General features: G+C 50.5%; 1 protein-coding gene across 1 annotated transcript in view; it reads left to right on the plus strand.

Annotated features, from left to right (window-relative positions):
* The first annotated feature begins 10,744 nt into the window (after nt 1-10,744).
* The window catches only part of LOC137144555 (collagen alpha-1(VII) chain-like), a 188,413-nt gene continuing 174,298 nt past the window's right edge, over nt 10,745-24,859 (plus strand). The window contains exons 1-6 of the mRNA XM_067534946.1: nt 10,745-10,814; nt 17,691-17,871; nt 20,840-20,999; nt 21,856-21,949; nt 22,287-22,460; nt 24,390-24,550. Of these exons, the coding sequence (XP_067391047.1) occupies nt 10,745-10,814; nt 17,691-17,871; nt 20,840-20,999; nt 21,856-21,949; nt 22,287-22,460; nt 24,390-24,550 (840 nt within the window). The remainder of the gene's footprint in view (nt 10,815-17,690; nt 17,872-20,839; nt 21,000-21,855; nt 21,950-22,286; nt 22,461-24,389; nt 24,551-24,859) is intronic.

Genomic DNA, 24,859 nt, shown 5'->3' on the forward strand with positions numbered 1-24,859 from the left:
AATATATTGGTGAAAGGGCCCATCCTGCAGATAACACAGCAGAGAGAAGCCAGAGTTGTCTGAGTCTGGTCAGTCTGAGTTCGTCTACCAGCAGTGTTTAGTTCATCAATAACTTTTTGGGGGGTATTAATTGTAGTTCTTGATGTGCCCAGTAGGTCCCGGGAGGAGCTGCTCAAGTGGATTTCAAAGAGATTTGCAACAGCCTTGAGATTTCTCAAGAATTTGATGTAGTGACTAAGGTGATTTCTGACCGCCTCCAAAATCGTTGCTGGCATGTAAGAGGTTAATCCCACTCCTGACCTCACGGAGCTTGGTTTCAGGATCTTTGGGCCAGATTGGGGGCTGGAGTAAATCAGCAGAGCTTTGTTGAAGCAAATGGAGCTTTGCTGTCTTCCCTCGGCTGAGGGACCTGGTCCTTTGAAGTCTGAGCTCCTGTCGTTTTTCACCTGCAGTGTAACCACTCTGTCTGCTGACAGGCCATCAAATTCTCGCAGATGCGGTTCACAGACTGTGAAAATGAATAAGGCGATATTTATTTACAAACACCATTTAAATATCCCATTTGCAACACACCGAGAAAAATCAATTACAATAAAAATACCTTAGAAAAAGCCCTGTAAACTTTTGACCCTGCAGTCATGTTCATATCGTGCAAGAAAAACACACGTTTGACTCTCAATTACCCACTTCCACTCAGATAAACAGATATATCTCAAGGTTTTGGGATGACTTTAACAAGAACTTTGTAGAAAAGCATGTCTCCCTAGAGGGGAGAAAATCCTTCATTTTCACATAAACATTTCAAAGTGAAATGGCAGAGTCAGACCATTCCTTCGCATGAATTATGAACACGTGTGAATGGAAAACCGGCAGACTCTTAACAAGATAGTAAATACGAACTCAGGCCCCGATCCTGCAAGCTCACTGGTTGGTGCGATGATATATGTATTTGCTATCCATTATTCAGTCACTAGATGTCTCCCTGTGTTGTATAGAGTTCCAGGCAGGGAATGGGCATTTTTTGTTTACCCGGGACAAAGCTGAGGCTCAATTTGTGCAGAAGTCTGTTTAGCTGTCTGAAGTTCATAGTTATTTCCTGTAATAAATGCTTCTTGTTTAAGATGGATTGAGATTCCATTTGCCATGGCAGTGAGTAACTTTATGCACGTGTGAGCAATTGCAGACTTAGGGCCTTAACATTTCTGAAAATAGGAAATAAGAAACACAAAGGCCTGTAAACAGACAGTAAAAAAAAATCTGATGTCAGTAGATTAGGGTGTAGTCAGCTTCAGACCTTGCTCCATTGAATCTTGTCATGGCAGTTTCTTTCTTTCTTTCTTTCTTTCTTCCTTATCCCAGCAAATTGTTTCACGTAACAAGAAAGAGGCTTCCTAATAACGCACACAATGGGGGAGTGTTGCTGAGAGCAGCACAGCTCTTGGTGATACTGTAAATATAAAGGATCCGGTTCTCCTCTCTCTTACATTGGAATTACACCATGGCACCTCCCTTGACTTCAATGGAGGTATAGCGCCCTGAAGCTGGTATAACAGGCCAGAGACTCAGGCCCATCTACTTTATGGGGCTTGCAGTTGATTTGTTTAAGGGACTGTAAAAACAAAAATTGCCCCAGTAAATTATTTAACAGGGGCAATAAAAGATCAAGGACATTGCTCAGATTCCATCGAAAGCCCTGAATTTTATGGAGGTCAATTCCACACCTCCCTCGGCTTTCTTTAAAGCTTTTTGTAGCAGCTAATTGCTGTGCCTTGCACCCTTTGAAATGGTGGCTGGTGGGAGCCTCCATCTTCAGACTGATGCTGAAGAACCTGCTTTTCTACTGTCCCATCATTTTATTATTTAACTGTTATATTGTGGGAGCATCGCCAGGTTCAGTAGAAGCGGATAGAACGTGGCCGTCCCTCGTCCCCGTCCCAAAGAGTTTACTGTCTAAAAGACACAAACTAATAGGCAGAAGAGACAAAGGTCTCATCATGAGGTGGGAGAGAAAGTGGATCAAAAGTAATAGGCTGTGTATAGTTCTTAGCCAATCAGGAGAAGTAATTGCAACTCCGTACCTGTCTTGCCATCAGTATCGTTATGTTAAACCTGACCTGTGTTAAATGATGGCTTCTCCAGCCCTATATGGACTTGGGCCCAAGTGCTCAAAGGTATTTAGGCACCTAACTCGCACTGAAATCAATGCATTTAAATATCTTGGTTTCTGTGTGAGTTGTCACACTGTATGGATTTGTTCCCTGGCAATGTGGTGCCCCATATATCAGAGTGAGGCCTGGGGGCACATCCCTATGCATAAGAGTGAGGCTTTTGGGATCAGGCCATAATCTGTTTGTTCCATTTCCTCTGCAGTTTTACTGGAGAATATTTCCCAGAATTTGGAGGAAGCAGAGCATCTCCTCATCTTTGTATCAGTGCCCTCCCCTCCCCAGGATCTGTGCATTTCATACACAGCTGGAACCTAAAATCCACGTAGATTTTGAAGGTAGCAGTGAGGGTGGATGAACAAAGACCCAACCCAATTCTTGAACCAAATCAAACCTTTTTTTTGTTGAAATCTGAAAAAGTTCAGTGAAACGTTGGTGTTTGAATTCTGGTTACAGGGCCTGATCTGGGCTATAAAACCTGGCTCCATATCTATGCCGTAGTAGCAAGGCTAAAAGCATGGCTTTTATCCAATCTGTAGGCTGCAACTGGTAGGTTATTGGGGTTTTGCGATCCTTCTTCTGAAGCACCTTGTTCTGTCATTAATATACTGGACTTTATGAACCACTAGACTTCTAGGATGGCATTTGCTATGTTCCAGATTGAACTAAACCTCGACTCTATAAGCAACACAAAAAAGCTTAACTGAACTGCCCGGTTTCATTGTGAGCAGCCGCGTTCAATCTGCTGGATTCAAAGCGACCCAAATCTTAGAACAAAACGTGGGATGTTAAATCACAGGAACTGAGCCCGACCCACAAGATCCGAAAAGCAAGTGTGGCTCTGCTCTAGTTATTGCATCACAGACAAATTCGTGGCAGTCTGTAACCGAGGCCACGTCTACACTGCAGAGCCTATGTCAGTATAGCTATGCCGGCATAGCTGCCTAGTGTAGACGCTGTGTATGCCAGCAGGAGTTTTTCTGCTGACGTAGTATTGCCACCTCTCTGAATGACGTTAGCCACACGGACAGAAGAGTGCTTCCGTCAGCTAAGTTGCGTTTACAATGGGGGTCCTGCCGGCATATCTATGTCACCGAGGTGGTGGGAATTTTTCACACTTCTAGCCAACACAGCTACGTTGGCACAACTTTGTCGTGTAGTCCAGGTGTGACATGGATCATTCCTTAGCAGCAACCGTATGGGCTGCCACATCTTTCTGCTTCCGTGGCTTCCCAGCTTTAAAGAAACATTAAGATCTGCCTTTATTTTTGCTTCATTTGAGGTCTTGTGCTGCTTATTCAGCTTGTTTTTCCTCTTCTCCTTCCAGGCTGATTCCGGCTGTACAAAGCATATATCCCAAAATGCTGTCCTGAGATACAGACCCTGTTTGGTGAGTGGCAGATTTTTCCACCTAGCTTTTGCACCCGTGGCTTGTCACAGCCAAATTACATTTTAAAACTCTTTGTCTACTTGTTTAGTGCAGTCAAAGGGAATGCTGTCGGGTAAAAATTAATATGTAAAGGGTCTATTAGCCCCTTACTGAAACTTAGTGGGTCTTTTGGGTTGGCCATCTCTTGAGGGAGCAGGACCCTAAGACGGACAGTCCTCCAGGGCCAGTGGAGAGAGGCCAACTCAGGTCAGCCTGATTGACACGGTGGATTGGGTGTGAGCTGCAGCTGCCTGCCTGGACAGAGAGCAGGGCCGAGCTAAGGACAGAGCAGCCAGCAGCTGGGAGGTGAGAGAAGAAGCCCGGGCCAGGGAGCTGAGCTGAACTAAGCTGAGCAGGGCCACGGCAGCAGAACCAGAGGAGCAGCCAGAGAGCCGAGCGGGGATGGGGCCGGGGCCATATGGAGCTGGGCGCGGAGGCCAGAGAAGACGCTCAGAGAGCCGAGCTGACTCACCGCAGCAGAACCAGAGGGGCCCGAGGAGCGTCCCAGAGAGCCGAGCAGAGCCGAGCCGCACTCAAGCAGGGTGGGGCTGGAGCTGGGGTTGGAGCCGAGTGCGGTGAGCAGCTGGGGATAGCGAGAGGGACCCTCGCTGCAGGGAAATGCCACCAGCCCAGAGGCCTCGGTGGGGATCGTGACCCATACGCTGGGGAGAAGAGCCCTGCCCCCTAGAACCTGGGGGCGCGTGGCCATGGCCAGAGCAGGTGCCTGACTCTCTGCGTCCCTGCAGGGCAGCCAGGCCGGAGGCCTGTGACGTGTGAGACGCAGACTGTGAACGTCCCTCACACCCCAGAGACGCTGTCTGTGGTACCCCCGTGCCAGGGGCGGCCTTAGGTGTTTTCCTTGAACATTTCTCCTCTTTTCTTTATTTTTTTTTAGTTGATTGTTGTTTAATAAATTGTATCTGCTTTGAACCCTATGCAGTGATCAGTGGGTCAGGGAAGCATGCAGCCTCCCAGGAACCCTGGGCCCCGCCTTGTCGGGGTTACGGGGACCCCACCCCACAGGAGAGTGGAAGGGGAGCCCTCGAGGTCAGGCCAGCCTCTGGGTAAAGGGAGTGGGGGCAAGGACTCGGGTTCTTTTGCTAACCAATTCCACCCGGGTCGTGTGTGAGCCAGGATAATTCCCTACTATAACGGGCCCGTTTCCCCGCTTACCAATAGATATTTAACTGAATCCATTCCTGCCACTGGATGTATGGAGTACGTGGGGTATGGACCCAGAGTTGGCGCGGCCCTGCACCTTCCTCAGGCATGTGTATACCTGGGGGAAGTGGGTATAAATGGCTATTGCTCGGCTTTGGCAGCATTTTCCACCCTTTGTGCACAGGTTGAAATGCCTGTGAAAGCTACAAGACCGGCCCATCAGTTTAACACGCTTTATTTTGACTCTGTATCCTTATGGCATTTTATTTCTTTTGCATGAAACATCCTGAGGACCCTTTTTTTCCCTACAGCCAGGGTAGATCCTATTAATGTCACTTTTTTTACTTATTTGTATTGATTTTTTTTCTGTTGAAATGTTATTGTTAAATAACCTCACAGATGAAAAAGACGTTTCAAGCCCCACAGATTTAAAACCTTTACCTGGGGAATAGCACTTTGGATGAATAACTATAGAACGTCTCACTTCCTTTCCCCGTTTATTTACTTTTTGCATCTCTCTTAGCTTGGCTAATGAGTACAGAACTGTAAGATTCACTTTGTTTCTGTCCCTTCCACTTCCTGGTTCTCATGCAGTAGATAATGGGCTATACTCAGGTTTGTCTTCTCCTTCCCCTAGGTCATGACTGGGGTTTGAAGCTGGGCTTTTCAGCACCAGACCCCATATTGCTACTGCTTGATCCAAAGAAGTAAATCCATTAGGTTTGGTGGTAGTAGCAGTAGGCTGTTACCTTGTGGGGGAACTTCTCCCAAGCCTGAGGGGCCGGATGGGAGAAAGCATAAAGGTGCTTGTTTGAAAATTGAACAAGTGGGCCACAGAGGCTGGGATCGAGGGCCGAACTGAGGTGGGAGCTGATACCTCAGTAGCAAATGAGAGATGAAAGGTAGGGTGGGGCTGCCTGTATTCACTTTCAGGGCCCTTATGTTTGACTCAAGAGAGGAGGAGGAGTGTGATGGGGTGAGCACCTCACTTCAGCCCATCAGAGGCCTGACAGGCCAATACGGTTACCTGGTGGCACCTGTTAGAGGGAGGGCCAGGGTTAATTAAGGGTGAAGCCCAGTGGGGAAGAGCTGGTATAGCACTATAAAGCCAGGAAGCTGACAGCAGAAGGGGGCCGCAGCCACTCTTAGGGATGAGGGAGGTCGTCAGGGAGAAGGAGGCAGTCCAGGGGGACAGTGAGGCCTGAAATCCTGCCCTGGAGTAAGGAGTCTAGCAACAGGCCGGGGCCCCGGGTGAGAGGGTGAAGTAGCCACAGGGAGTAGACTAGGTTCCTGTGGTAAACACAGAAACAGGCAAGGGTAGAGAGAGAGACTGAGTGGGAAGAGCCCAGGGAAACAACACACACAGGATCGGGCAGGTCTGAGCAGACTTGGATTGTGGGTTATTGGGTCTCCGGGCTGGAACCTGGTTTAGTGGTTGAGCCCGGGTTCCCCTGCCAGCCACTAGTGTAGTGACGCAGAGCCCAGGGCTGGGGTTGAACACTGTTAAGAGGAGGCATTCGGACAGTGGTCCTGTGGGACTTCAGAACCCTGAAAAGACTGGACTAAATGGGGACCTGGCCGGAGGGTCACAAGAGCTGCTGTCCCAGAGGCCCACCAGCAGTGAGTGGGAACGCTGTTACGGGGAGTCAGGGGCGGGATGCAAAGAGAGGGTGACATGGCCAAAGTGAAGGACTAGGGAAATTATCTCCTCAGCATCATTCAGCGTGGATATCAGCAGGGCAAGGCTGGATCAGTCAAAGCCAGAGAGAAGGCTGGTGAAATAATTGAGCTGTGAGAGAAGAGCCTGGAGGAGGCTTTTAGCTATCTGACTGGATAGGAAAGGCTGTCTCTTCGAGATGTTATGCCAAAAGAATGGGCAAGATTTAGGTGTAGCCTGGTTGTGAGGATCTAGAGAGGGATCCGAGTTGAAGAGGATACCCAGGTCTTATACTGCTTTGCCCGGGAGTAAGTGACTGCACAAGGTACAAGGCAATGGGGTATCAAGGCCCAAGTGTGTGCGATGTTCTGGGCTTGTCTAGTCTCAAGGGCTGATGCTTTTAATAGGATGTGGCTCTGGGTACTTGTATCTTGGAAAGACCAGTCCAAGGGAATATATCAGCACTTCACAGAAGGCTGCTCCTGCAGAGAGTGCAGTCAGAAATATACTACTATGCTCTACAGATGTTAACTAATAACCCTCCCAACAGGTCAGGGAAGTATCATCCTCACTTTAGGTGGGGAAACAGAGGCATGGGAGGTGTCACAACTGGAAAGACTGAGAATAGGATTTAGGAGGTCCTGGGTCCCACCCCATGCTAGCTCCACGTGGCCACACTAAGCAAAAGGAGAAAAGGGTTTAAAAAAAATCTATCCAGGAGACTATCACCTCTGAGTAGGGCGAGGTCTTTAGAGCAGCTTGCACAGGAGGGCTTTTGTCCCATTCAAGCCAAGGAAATGAAATAGTAAGACAGGGATTGCATTTTGCATGTAACAGAATACAGCACGACAAATACAATGGGAGGGTGGGGGGCAAAGGTTATCTTTGCAAAGGATGCCACCTCATTTCTTGCAAATAAACAGAAGGGGCAGCATGGATTAAGGATGCTCACTGGCTTCTAGTTTAATGACAGGGCAACTGGAGCTCATTAATTCACTGCCTGCCCTCCAGATGTATGTACTTTCCTTCATTAAATTATATGAGCTGGATCGATGTCTGCTGTCGTAAAGTAATATGGGCGTCCTGCATTTAAAGGCAGCCGGGTACATGTTCTATGCTAGGGGACCTATATATCACACGCAGCATAAGGATGTGAATAGAACTGTAGGAGATAAATAGATGACAGTATATGTGCCACCCCATTGCTGGATAAAATGAGATCATCTCAATTAGGTATCAAGCAGCATAGGTTCTAAAAAAAAGGTTTACAAAATGACCTAAGGGATTTGACTGCAGAAGTCACAGCCTCTGTGCCTAAATCCCTTAGGTGCTGTTGGAAAGCGTCCCCCTATAAGTTATTCTGCTTCAGCTCATGTGTAGCAGCCCGTGCTTTAGGGACAGATGTGTGAGAGCTCTATCCCCACTGTTACTGTGAAATCCCGAGAGGCCGTGATATGCAGCGTGATGATGACGGGATAATCCGAGGTACCCGTGGATTTGTTGCTCTGTTGGCTTCTACGTTCTAATTTGTGTTCCTAACGGAAGCACGTGTTCTGTTACTTTTTGGTTCACAATTCTAGACGCAGGCATTCCAACCTCAGCCAGCAATGCCTCCACAGCCAAATATTCCCCCCATTAGAACTATACTTTTGGAGAAGAAAAATGCATGGTGAGGAAATAGACAAGCCGGACAGGAAGCGTTATGAGCCCCATGTTACAGAAGGGATATGGAGGCACAGAAACTTACCTAAGGTCACAAAGTGAGTCTGGTACAGGACTGTACATTGAACCTGGGTTACCTCAGTCCTAACCCAGTGACTTACCCATTTTCCTCTTAGAAGCTTTAGTTCCTAGCAGTTTGTTTGCTCCTGTTGTTTGTTCTTTATTTGAATTTATAAAAAGCCTCAGAAGGATTTTTTTTTTTACCTCCAAAGCCATCTCCATAGCAACTAATGGTCGTGTTGCAAACAGATTATGACAGGAAATGGGGAATAAGGGGGTAGAAGCAGATTCACTGCTAGGCAACAAAGAGCTACATTTAATGCAAAAGTTTCAAGAAATGGAAAGAAAGAGAGAAAAACACAAAACGCATTAAACGACAGCAGAGTTGTCTGTAAAGAGAACAAGGTTCCAAGCTTTTGGTGTCGCTCTGCACGTGGGATGACCTTGCTAAAGGTGGACTGCATCTTTCTAAAGATCTCTGCTTGCCCTCACAGTACCACTGGGCGGAACTGTTTAGAATTGTTTAGAAACCTGGAACTATTTGTGACTTTGACACAACTGGCTTCAGCCAGTCACAAAAGAGCTGGAGGACAAGCTGCTGCTGCTACCGCTGCCCCGACCCCTCGCAACTATTAGGCCAGTGGTTACAGCAGCCGCATGGGATGTGAGGGACTTGGGTGTGAATCCCTGGTCTGGAACAGACTTTTTCAATTCACCCCGAATTCTCCAGAATTTCAGATTCAGTTAGATCCAGACTGATTTTATTCAGAACTGCCATTGAACTGAAAAATCTGTTGTTTGCTGAGCCTCTAGCCCAGAGACAGCAGCCATGTTGTGTGGCTGCAACCTGTGCTTTCTCTCTCCCCCACACACCCCATGAGCCCATCTAAAGACTTTACTTTTGTTCTTTCTTGTCTGCTGTTTTCATTCCTCTGAAACAAATCATTTTAGACAGAAACTCCATGGTTGTGCATGGGGGGAAAACCCCATATTTTCCAAGAGGAGTCAGCAGCTTTGTTATGTACTGCTGTAGCTCAGTGATGGCATGTTATTTAGTGTAGGGAACAATCTCGCAGTGGCAGAGAGCTGGGCTGGATGATGTATTGGGTCTTTTCTTTCTCTAATGTCTGTGATTTCCTGGACATTCCCCATAGCTCCATCTGTGGGCTCTGCTCAGCCCGGGACAACAGGAGATGCTTAGACTAGGAGAGGAACTCCTATAGTCCATTAAGAAAGGATAAAACCCCTTCTGGCAGTGCTGCAGTTATTGCTACTTAGAGCGAGGCTCTTGTGGCCTTAATGAGCAATCAGCGTTTGTTATGGATTCTGTATGTCACACATGGACAGTAACAAATGGTTGCCAGGTTCACACAACAAAGCTGCTAATTAGAGCAGCTCTCAGGCTACAAGCTTGAGGGACCCAAAGGTTAGCTGTGAAATAGCCTAATGAGACGCTGAGTGTGTCGCGCAGGAAGCAGCTGTCTGCAATGATTTCATGGTGACTTTTATGTTCGGAACAGGCCATGGACTTTCCTCCCTATTAAGCCGTGGTGCCCAAACTTTTCTTGTCGTGCCGCCCCCCACTTACCGGTAATGGAATCTGGCTGCACCCCTCCTCCATTACTGCACAGCCAAGGCTTCCTCTGCAGGAAAGCTTGGGCTGAAGACGGAGCTGGGGCAGATCTGGGGATGGCGGAGAGGGAATGAGGGCAGAGCAGGGCTGGGGGCAGAGCAGGGCTGGGTGGCGCTCATTCCCCGCCCCCTGTGGGGGCTGGCCCAGGCTCGCTGACACCCCCTCGGGGGTGGGGGGCATAGTTTGGTGACCACTGTCTTAGAGCAACTGCTGTAATTAGGGTTGCAGAAGAGTTCTGTTACAACGCCCCAATCCTACACACACACAACATTCACCGCTGGGCGTGAAATGGCTCCTCTTTGGCCTCTGTCTGAAGGGGAACGTTATTAAAGCGACGTAGGAGCTGTCATCTTGGATCAGACGTGAGGTGCGTCTAGACGCGTGACCTGTCTCTGACAGTGGCCAGCACCAGCTGTCTCCAAGGAAGGTGCAGGAAAGCTTGAATTATGGAACAACCTTCCCATAGAGGAAACATTTCCTAACCCCATTAGTTAGTGATTCGCTGATGCCCCGAAACGGAAGGGCGTATTCTCGGGCCCTCTGAAAACCGGGACCCCTAGAAGGGTCTCACGTTGGGTCTCAAAAATTTAGTGCATGCTTCTGAAACTGTTTCTCCAAGTGGTGTTAAATCTGGTGGCTGTTTGGTGGCACAAGTGATACGAGTTGACAGTTCTCCTCCCAGTTCCTTGGGGGACAGGTATTCATTGGCTGTCTCAGCAAGAGGCAGAGGAATTAAGAGGCCCCAGAGAGACTAACTCTTAGTGGTGGTCTGGCTAAGTTAATATTGAGGCCCATGGTCTGGGCTTGGTGAAGGAAGCTAATACTGCCTCTGTATTACTTCCCCTGTGGCTTGTCAGAGGATCTCGCTTTTCACCAGCACTACGTTTGCATTAAACCCTGTTTTCTCTTCCAGACACATGAATGTTTGCCTTGTCCAATAACTCTGGTAACCTAGGAGGAGTGTCTGCCATAGGAAGATGAGATTGTCATACACCAAGATACTTGCTCTAGCAGCCTTCTTGGCACAGTCCAAAGCCGTGGATGAAGGTATGTGTGTCGTGTCCAGCATAACCGGAAGCAGGGTCACTAAGGCTAACGCTCATGGCAGAGAAGTTAATGTCTTTTCCAGGTGGCTGTATTTGCTGGTGTAATGAGCTGTAGCTACCTGGTGACACCCAGGTCACCAGTGGGACTTGGACCTGGGATCTCTATCGTCAAGATCACAGGCCACTGGTACTTGAACAAAGAATTCTCTGTTAGCTGTGGCTAGCAGGCTGAAATAGTCCCTGCAGCCAGCCACTAGCGGGAGATATGATTGAACTTACTGAGCCGAGATCTGGGAGCTGTGAATGATGGGTTCCCCAGGAAACCAAAGAGGACTGTGGGAACTGCCAGACAGAACTGGTCCCACAGCCCGACTAGCCCAGGATCGTGTCTCTGGTACTGGGCAGTACCAGGTGTTTCAGAGGAAGGTGTAAGAACCCACAGAAGCAGATGTGGGATAAGCTGCCCCTGCACCCTCGCCTAGTTCTCATTCCGATCTCTATCCGTTAGACTCATGTGACAGTGTCAGCCACCGAGCAGACAACCTTGCAGTTTGCATTTGTTTCCCACTGGCTTTTCTGAAGTCCACACAGGGCCAGTTAGGGGATCCAAGCAACAAAACACCAGGTCTCATCTGCTCCTCTCTCTCCCTCATCCACAAGCTCCCCTCTCATTTTTCTTTTGGGCCCAGTGTATGGTATTAAAAAGCCGCTGAGAAATGCAATCCCAGGAACTGTGTGTGGCAGTGGGCAGGAGCCCTGCCTGTTCACTTGGGTCTGTGCCAACTGGGCATGAGATGCCGTTGCTCTGACCTGCTCGTGTTTTACGCTCAGCACAAGTGTAAATGACCGCCCCGGGCGCATGGCGGGGGAGAATCGGCTCTGGGGTGTCCAGCCCATCCCTCCGTGTCTGGAGAAGGCCCTTGTCGAGAGGAACTAGCGGGCCAGATGTAGGAGGGAGAGCTGTGTGAGTGGGTGAGGGAGGAGATCTGGCACCGTGTGGGTCCGCCCATCTCCCCCTATGGCAAGGGAGACTGCAGCAATGCTAGCCTGAAGTAGCAATGCTACTTCGGCCGCTGAGGAGGAAGTTTGCTTCCCCTTGTGCCCCACCTGCAGCTCCCCAACGTCAGGTCCAGCTAGGTTAGCACAGGAGGCAGGCACTAGGCACTGCAGAACCACGGTGGTAGGACTTTGGTCTGTGTGTGCTGTCAGCAGTCTGGGACAAAGCATAGTGGACTGTCTCTCACTGCCTAGCCCCGCACACCTGAGCGGGCCTCTTCCCACTCCCTGCACAGTAGACTCGGAGCAATGGGTTCACCAGAAATCTGCTTCCATAACATACTGCTGAAGCGCATTTTGCGCGTCTCTAGTGGCTGTGCAGTAGAGGATAATAGCCTACTAGTGCTGCCAGCTAATGGCATTCCCCCTTAGCTCAAGTGATTAAGTTCTGTGCTGGCGATGTGAGGGCTGTAGGTTAAAACCCTGCTGATGACCCACAGGGAGTGAAAGGGCCACTCCAGCTAGGTAGGTTGGAGCTGATATGACTTTCTGCTGCTGGAACTCAGTCACCGGAAAGTCCACGAGGGCCCTCCTTCTGCAATCTGCTTCTCGTGGGCAAACTCGTGCACTAATCCAGGGCCCCACTGGTCGTTAGCTGGCCAGAGGGGTCCAGCTGCCTGGATCATGAAGTGCTCCAGAAATCCAAAGAGGAAACACAGGAATTGCCAGACAGGACTGGGCTGAACGCTTTTAAGAACCTGCCTGGAACCTTCAGCAAATTCAGCAAGGGGTTAATGGCAGCTTTGTAACTGGCTGCAAAATTAACTTGATTAAATTCCTGCCCGTCAATTAAGCCAATATCTTGGACTATAATGCTATCTAATTCGCAGCCTGGAACAGTGCAACAAATCAACGTTTACAGATGTCTCCGGCAAACCTTTGATGGATGAAACGGGGTGATTTCGGAAGTGCATGGAAAATTTCAAATAAAATCATATCCCCCTGTGATTAATATAGCTGTCTGTGTTGGTATTTGCTCCGGAAGGTACCAATACAGATATGCTTAACCTCACGTGCTTTCAAAGACAGCCTCAGGTGCCTGATCCAAACGGGCTGAATGCTTGCAGGTTGCAGGGCTAAGCTGCGGCCCGATCCTGTACGGCGCTCAAAGCCCTGTATGAATGGGGTCTTGTCATGGGGCAGCTGCTCTTTGTTGGAAGCTAGGGCCCAGTCTGCCCATGACTGTCTTATGAAGGCCCCAACTGCGGGTAATTGACTGCCCCAGGGGGCTGATTCCTAAAGAAGCACCTGGACCTAATCAAGATTACCCAAGCTCAGAGTGAACTCCAAAGGGAGATGGGCCACGGGTGGCTGGCTCCCAGAGAGGGGAACTCCCAAGACAGGGAAGCCTGGACCAGAGGGCTGAATGTGGAGCCTTGGAGGAGAGCTCTCTGGGGAACCTACCAGGATGAGGAACCCTGGCGGAGAGGAGCCTCCTAGCCAGAGGACTTCACCACTTGTCCCCCAGATGCTGGCCTTAAGCCTGGTAGAGCAGGGGTAGAGACTGGAACCAAGAAAACCCTGAAGGGAGACTGGGTAGAGGGGACTACTGGACTCAGGTGGGGACATGGACTCAGAATCACTAGTCACTCCGCTGGGATGTTGGAGTGAACGTTTTGTGCATGTTCTGCATTGGCTTTTCCGTGGATAAACAAGACACTCTGCGAGTAAGGATTCTTTAGCGCCTTCACTGGCTTTTTGGACTTGTTGGTGCCCTGGCCGAGGGGCAAATTAAGTAAGGCTCCTCTGCAACCCGCTCACAAGGGGCGTGCTGGGTCAGACTGGTGTGGTGCATGCCTCCCCTACTGCTGTTCACAACCGAATTCTGACCTGCCGCCGCCCACCTGACACGGATGATTTCGGTGACGCTATTCAGGCCGGATGCCCCTTCAGTGGTCACTTCCATCTGTGCGAAGCGGCTGCGAGCAAGGACAGAAACGGCGGCCAGCCTCTGCCTGGGGTAAATGACAATACAAGGAAGGCGGAGGAGAACCAGGCCCTCGCAGAGCCAGGACTGTCCGTATGGGGGTGTCTACACAGGAGCTGGAGATGTAAGTTCCAGCTCGGCAGACGTACCCACACTAGCTCTGATGGAACTAGCATGCTAAAAATCGCAGCAGAGCCATGGCAGTGTGAGTGGCAGGACAGGGTAGCTGCCTCAAGCACGATCCCGTCTGAAACCTACCTCCAGCCCTAGTGTAGACCTACCCTGTAAGTAATGATTACAGGATCGGGCCCTGTATGTAACGCTCCTACAAACGTTTAGGCCCATGTAGGCATTGGTGGCAAAGGCGCTAAGCCCCCCCTGGGAGCTATCTGTATTGCATGCAGCACCCAGAGCGCTCAGTGCTTTTGTGTGCCAATTACAGGATGATTTTTTTTTCAAAGCACAGCACGGTTTTGTTTTGTTTGCGAGTCTTCCTAGGCAGGATTCACCCTTCCTCTCAGGGAATGTGGATGATGGACAGATTGAAAAGGGGCGGGAGAAGAGGGAATTGGAAAAGGGACAGGCCCCTCTCTCTGGGAACTTTGGCGTTGATGGCCCCATAGGATCTCTTGATGCCCAGAGACCAATGTCAGTTACAACAGGAATAGCGGAGAAGTATTGTTCTGTGATAAAAAGAATCACTCAGGCTTAAACAGCTCAGCTGTGCTGCTCTTACTCTCGTGAGTAGCTCCATTCAGTTATAGGAATCGGGGGTACAGGATTGGGTCCAAAATTCACGTAATCTGTATTTTTCCTCCAATGCTAAAAACCTGAAGAGAGCTCCTAGCAATGACAATTGGAGCCAGCGTATTGCAGAGGTGCAGTGCTCTGCTCATGAGCCACCCTACAATAACAAACCTACATTCACGAGCCACCCTACAACAACAAACCAGAATGCAGCCCTATGTTCACGAGCAACCCTACAAAAACAAACCAATGAGCTCAGCCCAGGCCACAGGACCACTTCCACCGCAATCAAACCCTTGCACCAGCCACTCGGGAGCGACCCTGCGCTAAAAGAGACCACTTTAAACAGCCCAACGCTAGCAAACCTGCGTGTTTGTTCCAGCCATCTAGCAACCCTACAATAACAAACCAGTGTTGACATGAAATGGAGAGAGAAACATTTATTGAAATGTTAACTTCAACTTGCAAGCCCCCACCCACCTACATAAAGCCATTAAAGTCAGGGGGAAAAGAGCGGATTTATGTTATTCAATTATCTGAGTGCCCCACCATGAAATGTCAGTGTGTAATGCCTGCAGAATAGGAAATTCAATTAAAACTAGATAAACATGTTTTAAAGTGAAACATGCCTTGGGGTTCCTTAAATAATACCCTGTCCTGCCAGTCTCATAGACTATAAGGCCAGAAGGGACCATCGTGATCTTCTCGTCTGACTTCTCTCATGTTGCAGGCCACAGGACATCACTCACCCACTCCTGCGATAGACCCCTCGCCTCTGGCTTAGTTACCGAAGCCCTCAAATCCTGATTTAAAGACTTCAAGTTACAGAGAATCCACCATTTACATTAGTTTAAACTTGCAAGTGACCTGTGCCCCATGCTGCAGAGGAAGAGAAAACCCGCTGGTTCTCTGGCAATCTGACCCGGGGGGAAATTCCTTCCTGTCCCTACATATGGTGATCAGTTAGATCCTGAGCATGTGGGCAAGGTCCACCAGCCAGATACCTGGGAGAGAATTCTCTGTAGTAATCCCTGCCTACCAGCTGTTACCTGTTTGGAGCCAGGCTGGTCGGGAAAATCCTGAGGCCTCTTTTGTAGCTGTATTCACTGCCTCTTTGCTGTACTTGGCGACTCATGCCATCATGCAACATCAGAATCCTGCAGCTCTGGCTGGGTAACTTATCCAGAGACCCTTCGTTCAGTACTTGAATCGTGTTGCAGAAGTGAGTGAGCACTCAGTAAAGAGACCCCAGTGAATAACTGTGCAGTAGGCTTTCTTCTCTGCTGCTGGCCCTGTCTTTAATAAGTCATCAGACCACACCCTATCCCACATCTCTTAGGGGGCACCGCCCAGGCAGAGGGGGGAGGAGGGATAAAATGGCTTTAAACCACCCCCCAAATTCTGGGCTACTTGGGTACGTCTGCACTGCAATAAAAGACCTACGGCATGGCTACAGCTGGCCGACATCAGCTGACTTGGGCTCCAGGTGCGGGGCTATAAAATTGCAGCATAGACATCTCCAAGCCCAGGCTCCAGACCAAGCCTGAATGTCTGCAGTGCTCATTTTAGCCTTGCAAACCCGAAGCAGCTGATCCAGGCTCTGAGACAGGGTCGGCGTTTTTTTTATTGCAGTGTAGACATACCCTTTGTGGGCTAGTGAAGCCCACGGCGCAAGCTGGAGCAGCCCTGGGGTGGCTCTAATGTACACTAACCTTGCAGGGCTGATAGAGGCTGTTCCACAGTCCAGCACAGTGGGACACAAGCTCCTCTGGCCATGGTGCTGGCAGGGTGGCCCAGAGCTGCCTACATTGCCCCGTTCCAGGGGAATTTCCCAGCAATCTGTATGGAGCAGCAGAAAGGGGAATGAATCCATCCTATGCTGTTGGTTTACTTGTACCCAAAGTGTTCATGTGGAATAAGAGCAGGATCTCTGTGAATACCAGGAAGTGGAATGAAGAGGCAAATGGAGAGCAAGCGGCTAGAACTGGGTGACCTTTTCTCAGTGAATAGTAAATTCACCAAAAGACACATTTTGGGGGGCATCCAAACTTTTTACCAAATTCAGTGAATCATCCTGGCCAAAAAAATGCCCCCGTATTTTGAAAAAGTCAGAACGACTTGTTTGGGCCCTTTCAAACAAACCACGCCCATTTTTCTTTGAGAAACGGTGTGTTTTTATGAAACGCCACTATTCAAACACGCAAACCAACCAAAGAAAGGGTAAAAAAAAAACCACCCACAAATGACCTGAAACAAAAAAACATTGTTTCCGGCTCAATAAAATGTTTTGTTTGAACGGAATTTTTTGATTCGGCCCTGGCACCGAACAACCAAATATTCACTCCGCTCTAGAAGTGTCATTGGCCATGGCGCGCTAGAACCCAGCAGTAACACAGCCTGGCTTGAGACCAATCCGAATCACGCCTGAGAACTGAAACTCAGCCTTAGAAACCTGCGAAAGTCACTTCCTTAATCTGCCATTTGCTCAGATGGCCTCTTTCCCCACTCCATTGACGTACCGAAGTGACTCCTGGCTTACCCCAGTGGAAGTGAGCTCCCAGCCAATCAGGCTGTGAATGAGGTTGTTGTACAGGTGTAACTGAGTGCAGAATTTGGCCCATTATTTATATTGGAGAGAAAGGACAGCCCAGTGGTTAAGGTGCTAGCCTGCGAGTGCTTGGTTCAATTCCTTGCTCTCCCTATGTGACCTCAAGCAAGTCATTTGGGTTCAGATCCTTAAAGCATCACCATGAACCCTTCTGGACTGAGATCAACAACAGAATCAATGGCGGTTAGGCGTCTCAGTACTTTTTGAAGATCTGGGCCGTTGTCTGTCTGCGCCTCAGTTCCCCCTCTGTGACGTGGGCGCTGCGGTGTTGTGAGAACACTGGAGGTTGTGAGGTGCTCAGATGCTATGGTAACAGCAGCCATGTAATTACCTCAGCGCCAGAGATTTGCAAAGGGTTTGCGTCTCTTAGCCAGGTTTCAATCTCCGTCTCCTTTAGCTGTCGTATCGTTAGGGGGGTTACGTGACCTGTAGGGCTGACGTTCCCTCAGATGCTTTACATACTAGCTGGTCCGTCACAGGCTCCGGGGCATAGGACCAGCCTCCCAGCCCATGCAGCCCCTCTGTTCTTCTCCCCACAGCATGTGGGACGGCAGAAGTGGCCGACATCTTGTTCCTGGTGGGCGAGTCCTGGAGCATGGGGGAAGGGAACTTCCGCCTGATCAAAGACTTCATCTACAGCGTCGTCCTCTTCTTCGAGAACGTGGCAGTGGGCGCAGACGGCGTTCGGCTGGGAGTGGCCCTCTACGCAGAGAAGCCAAGGTGGGGGCAAACCTTCATTTCCTGTCAGTGCAGAGGGTTTCTGAGTCCCGCCTCGGTCTGTCAGCGAGGCTGGAGTGGATTTATGTGGTACATGAAAGGTGCGTTCAATTTTAAAACAGGAAAGATGCATTTGCAAAGACTGGGGCTTGGTCTGAAGCCCGGCCAGATGCCATGGTGATGGGCAACCTTATGAACGCCACCTGTAGCAGTGGTGTTTTAAGGCATGGAGAGCTTCTATTCAATGTTTACTTTCATTTGACTGTTACATAACTCAGCAAAGAGATTCAGCAATAAGCTGCAGCCCCGTCGCCGTCCGAATACACCCCCCCTCCCTCCAAAATGGAGGCTGACCAGCCCCCAGATCCTGATGCAGCAATGTCCTCTGTGATCGTGTGCTGTGTAGTAGAAAGCGAGAACCTGAGACATGAGGCCTAGTGTAAGAGGCCGGGTGGGAGGTCCGAGGCCTGAGCTGACCTAGCAGTCAGGCCCTGCTGTTATAAAGCAAAGTTCGCAGAAATCAGAGCTCACAGAAACTGGCATTGCAGAAATACACATTCCTAAAGAAATGCCGGGCGCTGAACATGCAGGCGCATTCCAGGACACGCTGATACAGGATGGTACACGCTCATTCCTCAGAGATAACAAGGACAGGCCGCCCCCTCCCAGGTCGAGGTAACAATTTGCTGGCTAGAGATGTCTGATCAAACCGTTCAGTACAAAGTAAAGGGTGGTGTCCTGCCATGGCAGAGGGTGGCGACGACGCACGTCAGAGAGGCAGTATGAAACTTGTTTGCATGGGTGGTTCGTGAACTGCGTGTTCGGGGAGACTAGTCCCAGCCCTGCCCCTTCTGCCCAAACCCCTGCCCCATCCGCCTTCTCTTCTGCTGGAATCTTGCCACGGGCGGCCCAAGCGCCAGGCCGGCCGGGAAGTCCCAGCCCTGGAGTGCTGAGTGCTGGCCTGCCCCACCACAGCCCCAGAGCGCTGGCCCGCTCCAGCGTCGACCTAGCTCAGCTCTGGGACGGCTGGTTCACCCCAGCAGCACCAGAGCGCTGGGCGGTCCGAGTGTTAAGCTGGCCAGCCGGCCTCACTGCCGAGTGCTGGCCTGGTCTGCCCCAGCACCAACCCACCCTGGGCCCAGGCTGGCTGGCCTGTCCCAGCACCAGAGCTCCGGGCGGTCCATGCACCCCCAGCCCTCTGGAACGCCAGCCCACCCCAGCACCAGCCTGGCCTGCCCCGGAGCGTCACCCTGCCTCAGCGCCGCCCGAGTGCTGCCCTGCCCCAGCGCCAGAGTGACGGCCCGGCCTGCCCCAGCGCCGACCCACCCTGGCCCCGGGCTGACTGCCTGCCCCAGCACCAGAGCGCCAGGCAGCCCGAGCGATAGGCAGGGCCAGGAGACCCTGGCCCCGGGGAGCTGAGCTGGGCTGGCATGCCCCAGTGCCGGGATGACCCAGCCCTGGAGCATGGGGAGGCATGAGGGCTAGCCCTGGACAACCCAAATCCCTCCAGCTAGGCCACCTGCGCCCCAGCCCCTGCCCGCTTCAGGGGAGGGGCAGCTGAGAGTGATGATCAGCTGCAGCAGGAGGGGGCCCGGCCTTGGGTGGGCCCTGGGGCAGAGCATGGGTGCCCATGCTTGTTTGGATCAGCATATAAAAGAGGGTCTCAAAGGGAGGGTCTTTGTCTGGCTGAGCGAGGAACGGAAAGTCCCGCCATTTACTGAGCCAGTCCACTGTCACAGGCATGCATGTTTTAAGTGTGCTGGTAGCACGTATAGGACGCTTTTTACTGTGCCTCGTCGGCAATAAATCTGGCCTGGTGCCTTCATTACTGAAACGGATCTCTGGTCTTATTGGGTAACCGGATCGTGGTTTGCTGCATCGGCCGTGTGCGCAGCGCTGGGCTAGCGCACACACTGGGAGAACTGAGCCCCGGCCCCTCTGGCCTTCGCGGTTCAGAGCCCCGCACCTCTGGGCTTGCTGCATCAGTTATGAACATAAAAAGAATTGCTTGAGCCCCGGCACCTCTTTCATTCTGAATTAAGCACTGCCTCCAAGGGATTTAGGCACCCAACTCCCACTGATTCCAATGGGAGCTTATGGCCTAAATCCCTTTAAAAATCTGGCTCAGAGTCAGCAAGGGGTATCCCTTGTCTCAGTAAAATGGTGTTGGGGAAGCTTCCCACTGCTGCTCTCAGTTCCACGCATTCGCAGTCTGTTCATCATCTCCCTTCCAGGGGTTGCTCTAGTGCAGTCAGTGGAGTTGCATTGGTATAGAACCGGGGTCAGGAAGAGGAGACTCAGTCCCAATGGCCTTGCATGGTGGTAACTGAAAGCACCATCGCCCTCCACATAGTTTAATAAAGTGTTTTGGACTCAGCTCGGTTATCTCGCATGCCTACCTGGGGCTGTAGAATTGTGGTGTAGATGCCGCAGTCTGAATGTCTACACCACAGTTTTACAGCCCCATGAGCCTGAGTCAGCTGCCGTGGGCCGGCCACGGGTGTTTAACTGCTGTGTAGACATAACCTGAGAGTCGTAGATTCCAAAGCCAGAAGGGGCTGCTGTGATCGGCTGTAAAACTCAGGCCATAGAACTTCTCCAAAATAATTCCTAGAGCAAATCTTTTAGAGGAACATGCAACCTTGATTTTCAAATGGTCTGTGATGGAGACTCCACCATGTTCAACTGGGACCGGTGGTAGAGTCCTGAACCTCTGGGCCCCACCTCTAGAGATCAATATCCCTCCTTCAGTGGCACGACATCTCAGTGGAAGAAGGGGAACAAAGCGAGCTGGCGTATCCGTGTGTGATGTCCTTTCACGGAACCTACGTGCCCGTTTCTCTCAGAAGTAATTGAGGTTTGGTGTGCCCGCCTAAGCCTTTAAACGTTGCATTGTACAGTCCCCACTGTGATTCATGGGGGATGGTAAAGATGCTCTCTTTTTTGCACCCCCTTTGTTTCCTGCTCTCAGGGTGGGCATCGAGTTGACGGATTACATCACCATCGAGGAGGTGCTGGTGGCCGTCAGGGAGCTCTCATTCAAAGGAGGCAGTGCAAAAACAGGGGATGCCCTGGCGTTTGTGGCCCACGGGGTGTTCAGTCCGGCAGCGTCCAGAGGAGATGCGGCAAAGGTGAGCCCCCCTCGCCCCCAATGGCCATCTGCAACAGGTTGAACCAGGACCTCCGCATCTAAGAGCGTGAGCCGCTACTGCGTGAGCTAAAGGAATAACATGGCCAGCTTGGTGGCAGTTGCAAACTCATGCGCTTCTATACATGGCTTAGCCACCAGAGGGGGACAGATAGCCATGCTGTGTTAGTGTCGGTTACGTGAACAACAGCTGACATGGTGGATGGATGTTGTGTGCCTGGAGCGGCTCCTTGGGGAGCAGATAGCCCAGCATGGCAGGGCAGCAATGAAATCAGGGATGGTTATAATTTCTTATTCAAGAATCCCTCTTCTGACTGGGTCATCCGCTTCCCTGACGTGAAATGCTGTATATTCCTTTCCACGTTAGGGCCTTTGAATTCTGGGAAGCCTCAAATTAAGCCTGAGCAATTCTTGTTTGCTCTGCAGACCCATGAGAGACAGGGCAAAAGGGGAACGCTGCCCTGCCTATCTGGCCCATTCTTCTCAGCTGGCTGTGAGGCGCGTGCAGTGGGATACAGACCTGCTCACTTCAGCCACCATTTCAAATCTGGCCCTGGCTGACAGTGACTGAAGGTGGTTATCATCTGGTGGCTCGTTGCTGGTCTCAGGCTGGTGACCGAGGGTTCATGGTGTCTGAGATGCAGTGGCTGGGCAGGAGAAGGTGTGTGGGGAAGGAAGCTTGCCCGGATGTGATTCCTATTCTGTGGCGAAACAGCAGCCTCCACTTTCCAAGGTCGTTAGTTTGACTCCTTCCTCACGGGGCGCACGTCGGTTGATCATGTTGCAGATTGCTCACCTTAGGCGCCCCGTTGTCTGGCTGTAACTCTGCTTCCTTGCAGATACTTGTTTTAATAACGGATGGGAAATCTGCTGACCCTGTTGAGGACGCTGCTCTGGCGCTACAGGACAGAGGAGTTACAGTCTTTGCTGTGGGTACGTATGGTAGACATGAAGATGGTTAGAACGTCACCACTGTCTGTTGCGTGTATGCTGTAAGGCTGTACACCAGTGGGTATTGCATATATTCTCTAGGATCTACACCGCTGAATGCTGCATACACCACGGGGTTATACATGACAAAATAGTGCATAGACACCCAGGGAGTGCACAGCAGCGGGAACTGCATAGACGCTGGGGGAATATACCACTAAATATCGGGTTTGATTCGCCTTTCTGCTTCGCAGACATCTGTCAATGACAAGGCCAGGCAGAAGGCTGTGGAGAATCAGATCTCTTGTTTTCCCTTTCTTTCCTCCCCCCCCTCGTGTAGGAATTAAGAATACCGACAGAAACGAGCTGAGAAAAATAGCTTCCAAGCCCTTGGAGGAGCATGTGCTTTACACCGAAGATTTCCACCTGCTGGATACCTTGTCCCTTAAACTCTCTCGAAGGCTCTGTGTCACGGCCTCTGAGCCTCCATGGCCCCTCAGGCAGACTGTGAATGGTGAGTCTGGACTCCCACCCACCCTTGCTTTCCATTTGGTTGAATTGGCCCCTTTTTCCATCAGTGAGCCTCCCCCGGGGGAGGGGCATCCTACAACCCATTACAATTTCTCTCCTACATCCCATTTATTCTCGTCAATGGACTTTTAGTGCATATGAGTTTCTGAGGATATGACAACACTGCATTTAAACCCCCACGGTTGGTCCGTGTCAGTTGACTCGGGCTTGTGGGGCTCAAGCTACTCCGGGGCTGTTTAATTGCGGTTTAGACATTCTGGCTAGTCCGGGCTAAGGGATCCTCCCCCTTCATGGGGTCGCAGAGCCCAGGCTCCGGCTGGAGCCTGAATGTCTGTGCCACAATTAAACTGACGCACAGCCCAGGTCCCACAAGTCCGTGTCAGCTGACAGGGGCCAGCCGTGGGTGTTTAATGGCCTGTAGACAGACCCTTAGAAGCCCGCCAGCCACCAAAGCATCTGGTTTGTCATTCAGAGGGCAGTGACCACGCTGTTCATGGTTGCAGCAGGAGAGGCTGTTCGTAGAATTGAGGGATAGTAGGGGGCTAACCCTGCCTGGGATATCAGCTTCAACCTATAGAGGATTTCCCTCTATACCAGGGCCTGGGGCAATCTCCACTGACGTAGAGTTGGGCAAATAACTGATTTTTCGGTTTTGTAGCTGATTCAAAAAAAAAAAAAAAAAAAGTTTCAGGTCGACTCCAGACAAACATTTTTGTTGTTGAATTTTTTGGCGAACTAAAAAGCTCGAAAACATTTTGTTTTGGGGGCAACCGACCGTTCTGTTCAACCCAAAATGAAACGTTTCCTTCAGTTGAAGAGTTTTTTTATTTTCAACCTTTCAAAAAGTTAATAAAATTTGAGTACAATTCGAAGTGGAAAACCACTTTGAATCGAAAACTCAAAACCTGTCAACTTCGGGAATTTTGTTGTTGTTGTTCTTGTTACTACAACAACTCGGCCCATTCAGCACAAATGATGAAATGTGTCAGGCGACCGGCGTCTGCCTTTTGGGGCGAAGAAAAAGTTTCAGACGAAAACTTTCACGCAGCTCTACAGTGAAGGCAATGGGGAAGGTTTCCATTGACTCCAGTGGTCTTTGCGTCTGGCTCTCAGTCACACAAGTGATTTATCAGCCTGCATTTAAATGCCTCTAGTGATGTGGGGGGAAAACCAGTGGGAGATCTCCTTTGCAGTCGCTGCTGCTGCCACTGCCGTAGCAGATAGACAGACAGAAAGACAGACAGCTGCCAGCTCAGTGCCAGCATCAGAGAGGCCCAGGTGTTTTAACAGGCCCAGCAGCCTTAGTAACCGATTTGTATCCACCGTAACAACACCCCTGTGCACAGGGCTGGCTGAAAAACTTGAGAGTGAATCAGGGAACTGATACTTCGGGATATAGCTAGGGTGTACCTCACCCATTAGTGTGTGCCCCTCTCTAAAAGTCCCATAGGAACGGTACTGGTTTTCTATTGAATTCTGTAGTGTTTTGGACCATCCTATAGATTGTAATAGGGTATTCTCAGCCTGTCACAGAATCCCATCTGATGGCTTTTTTTAAAAAAGAAAGCCAGAAAGGAGCCTGTTCTCTCTTCATTTGTGTAGGTTTTTCGTATAATTTCAGGGGAACTTTACCAACTGTCTCTCGAATCCTCTTGGACTCCTCCCTAATCAGGTCTATAGGATGGCTCCCTCGGGGTATGCGTGAGGTGAGATCTTTAGATCCTGGCACAGATCTAGAGCTCGGCTGCTGGTCCCCTTCAGTCTTACCACTTGGTTTGCTGTGTCTGATGGTTCCTTTTCAAGGCTCTCTCTGGAAGGGAAATGGCAGCTTTGCTAATAGAGAGCCCCTACCCCCAGGAGTCCTGTCCAGGGGTGTCACTAACAGGAGTTTTATTTCCCCACCTGCTTTTAGTGGAGAAGATCGTTGGTCCCCGGGATTTGCTCGTCAGCAATCCAAGTTACAGCTCGTTGAGGCTGACCTGGACTCCAGCCACGGGGAAGGTGGTGGAATACCACGTCCTCCTGAATTCACTTTCCACTACGGGACAGCTAATTTCCGAGGGCCAGCAGCAGGTAGGCGTCATCCCTTCCTCCCCAGGGTGACAGGCAAACAATGTGAATTTGTCACCTGGAACGTTTGTCATCCCCTGATTTTCAGAGACTCTGAGTGCGACGTCTAGGGGCCTGCAAATCCACGGATATCCGCTTTATACCTGCAGTTCTCCGCCTTCGAGAGCCTCTATCCAGCACACACGCATGCACATAGACGCTTCTTCTAAGCGGCACGGTGAGATAGCGTGCCCGGGTGGGTGCAGATAAAAAAACGGCCTGTGGATCGCAAGTGGGATAGAAGGTGATTCTCGCGGATGCAGTTCGGATGCG

This window comes from Emydura macquarii, unplaced genomic scaffold (genome assembly GCF_026122565.2).
Source record: "Emydura macquarii macquarii isolate MOO-44397 ecotype Brisbane River unplaced genomic scaffold, CSIRO-AGI_Emac_v2 contig_3470, whole genome shotgun sequence".
NCBI classification, from domain to species: domain Eukaryota; kingdom Metazoa; phylum Chordata; order Testudines; family Chelidae; genus Emydura; species Emydura macquarii.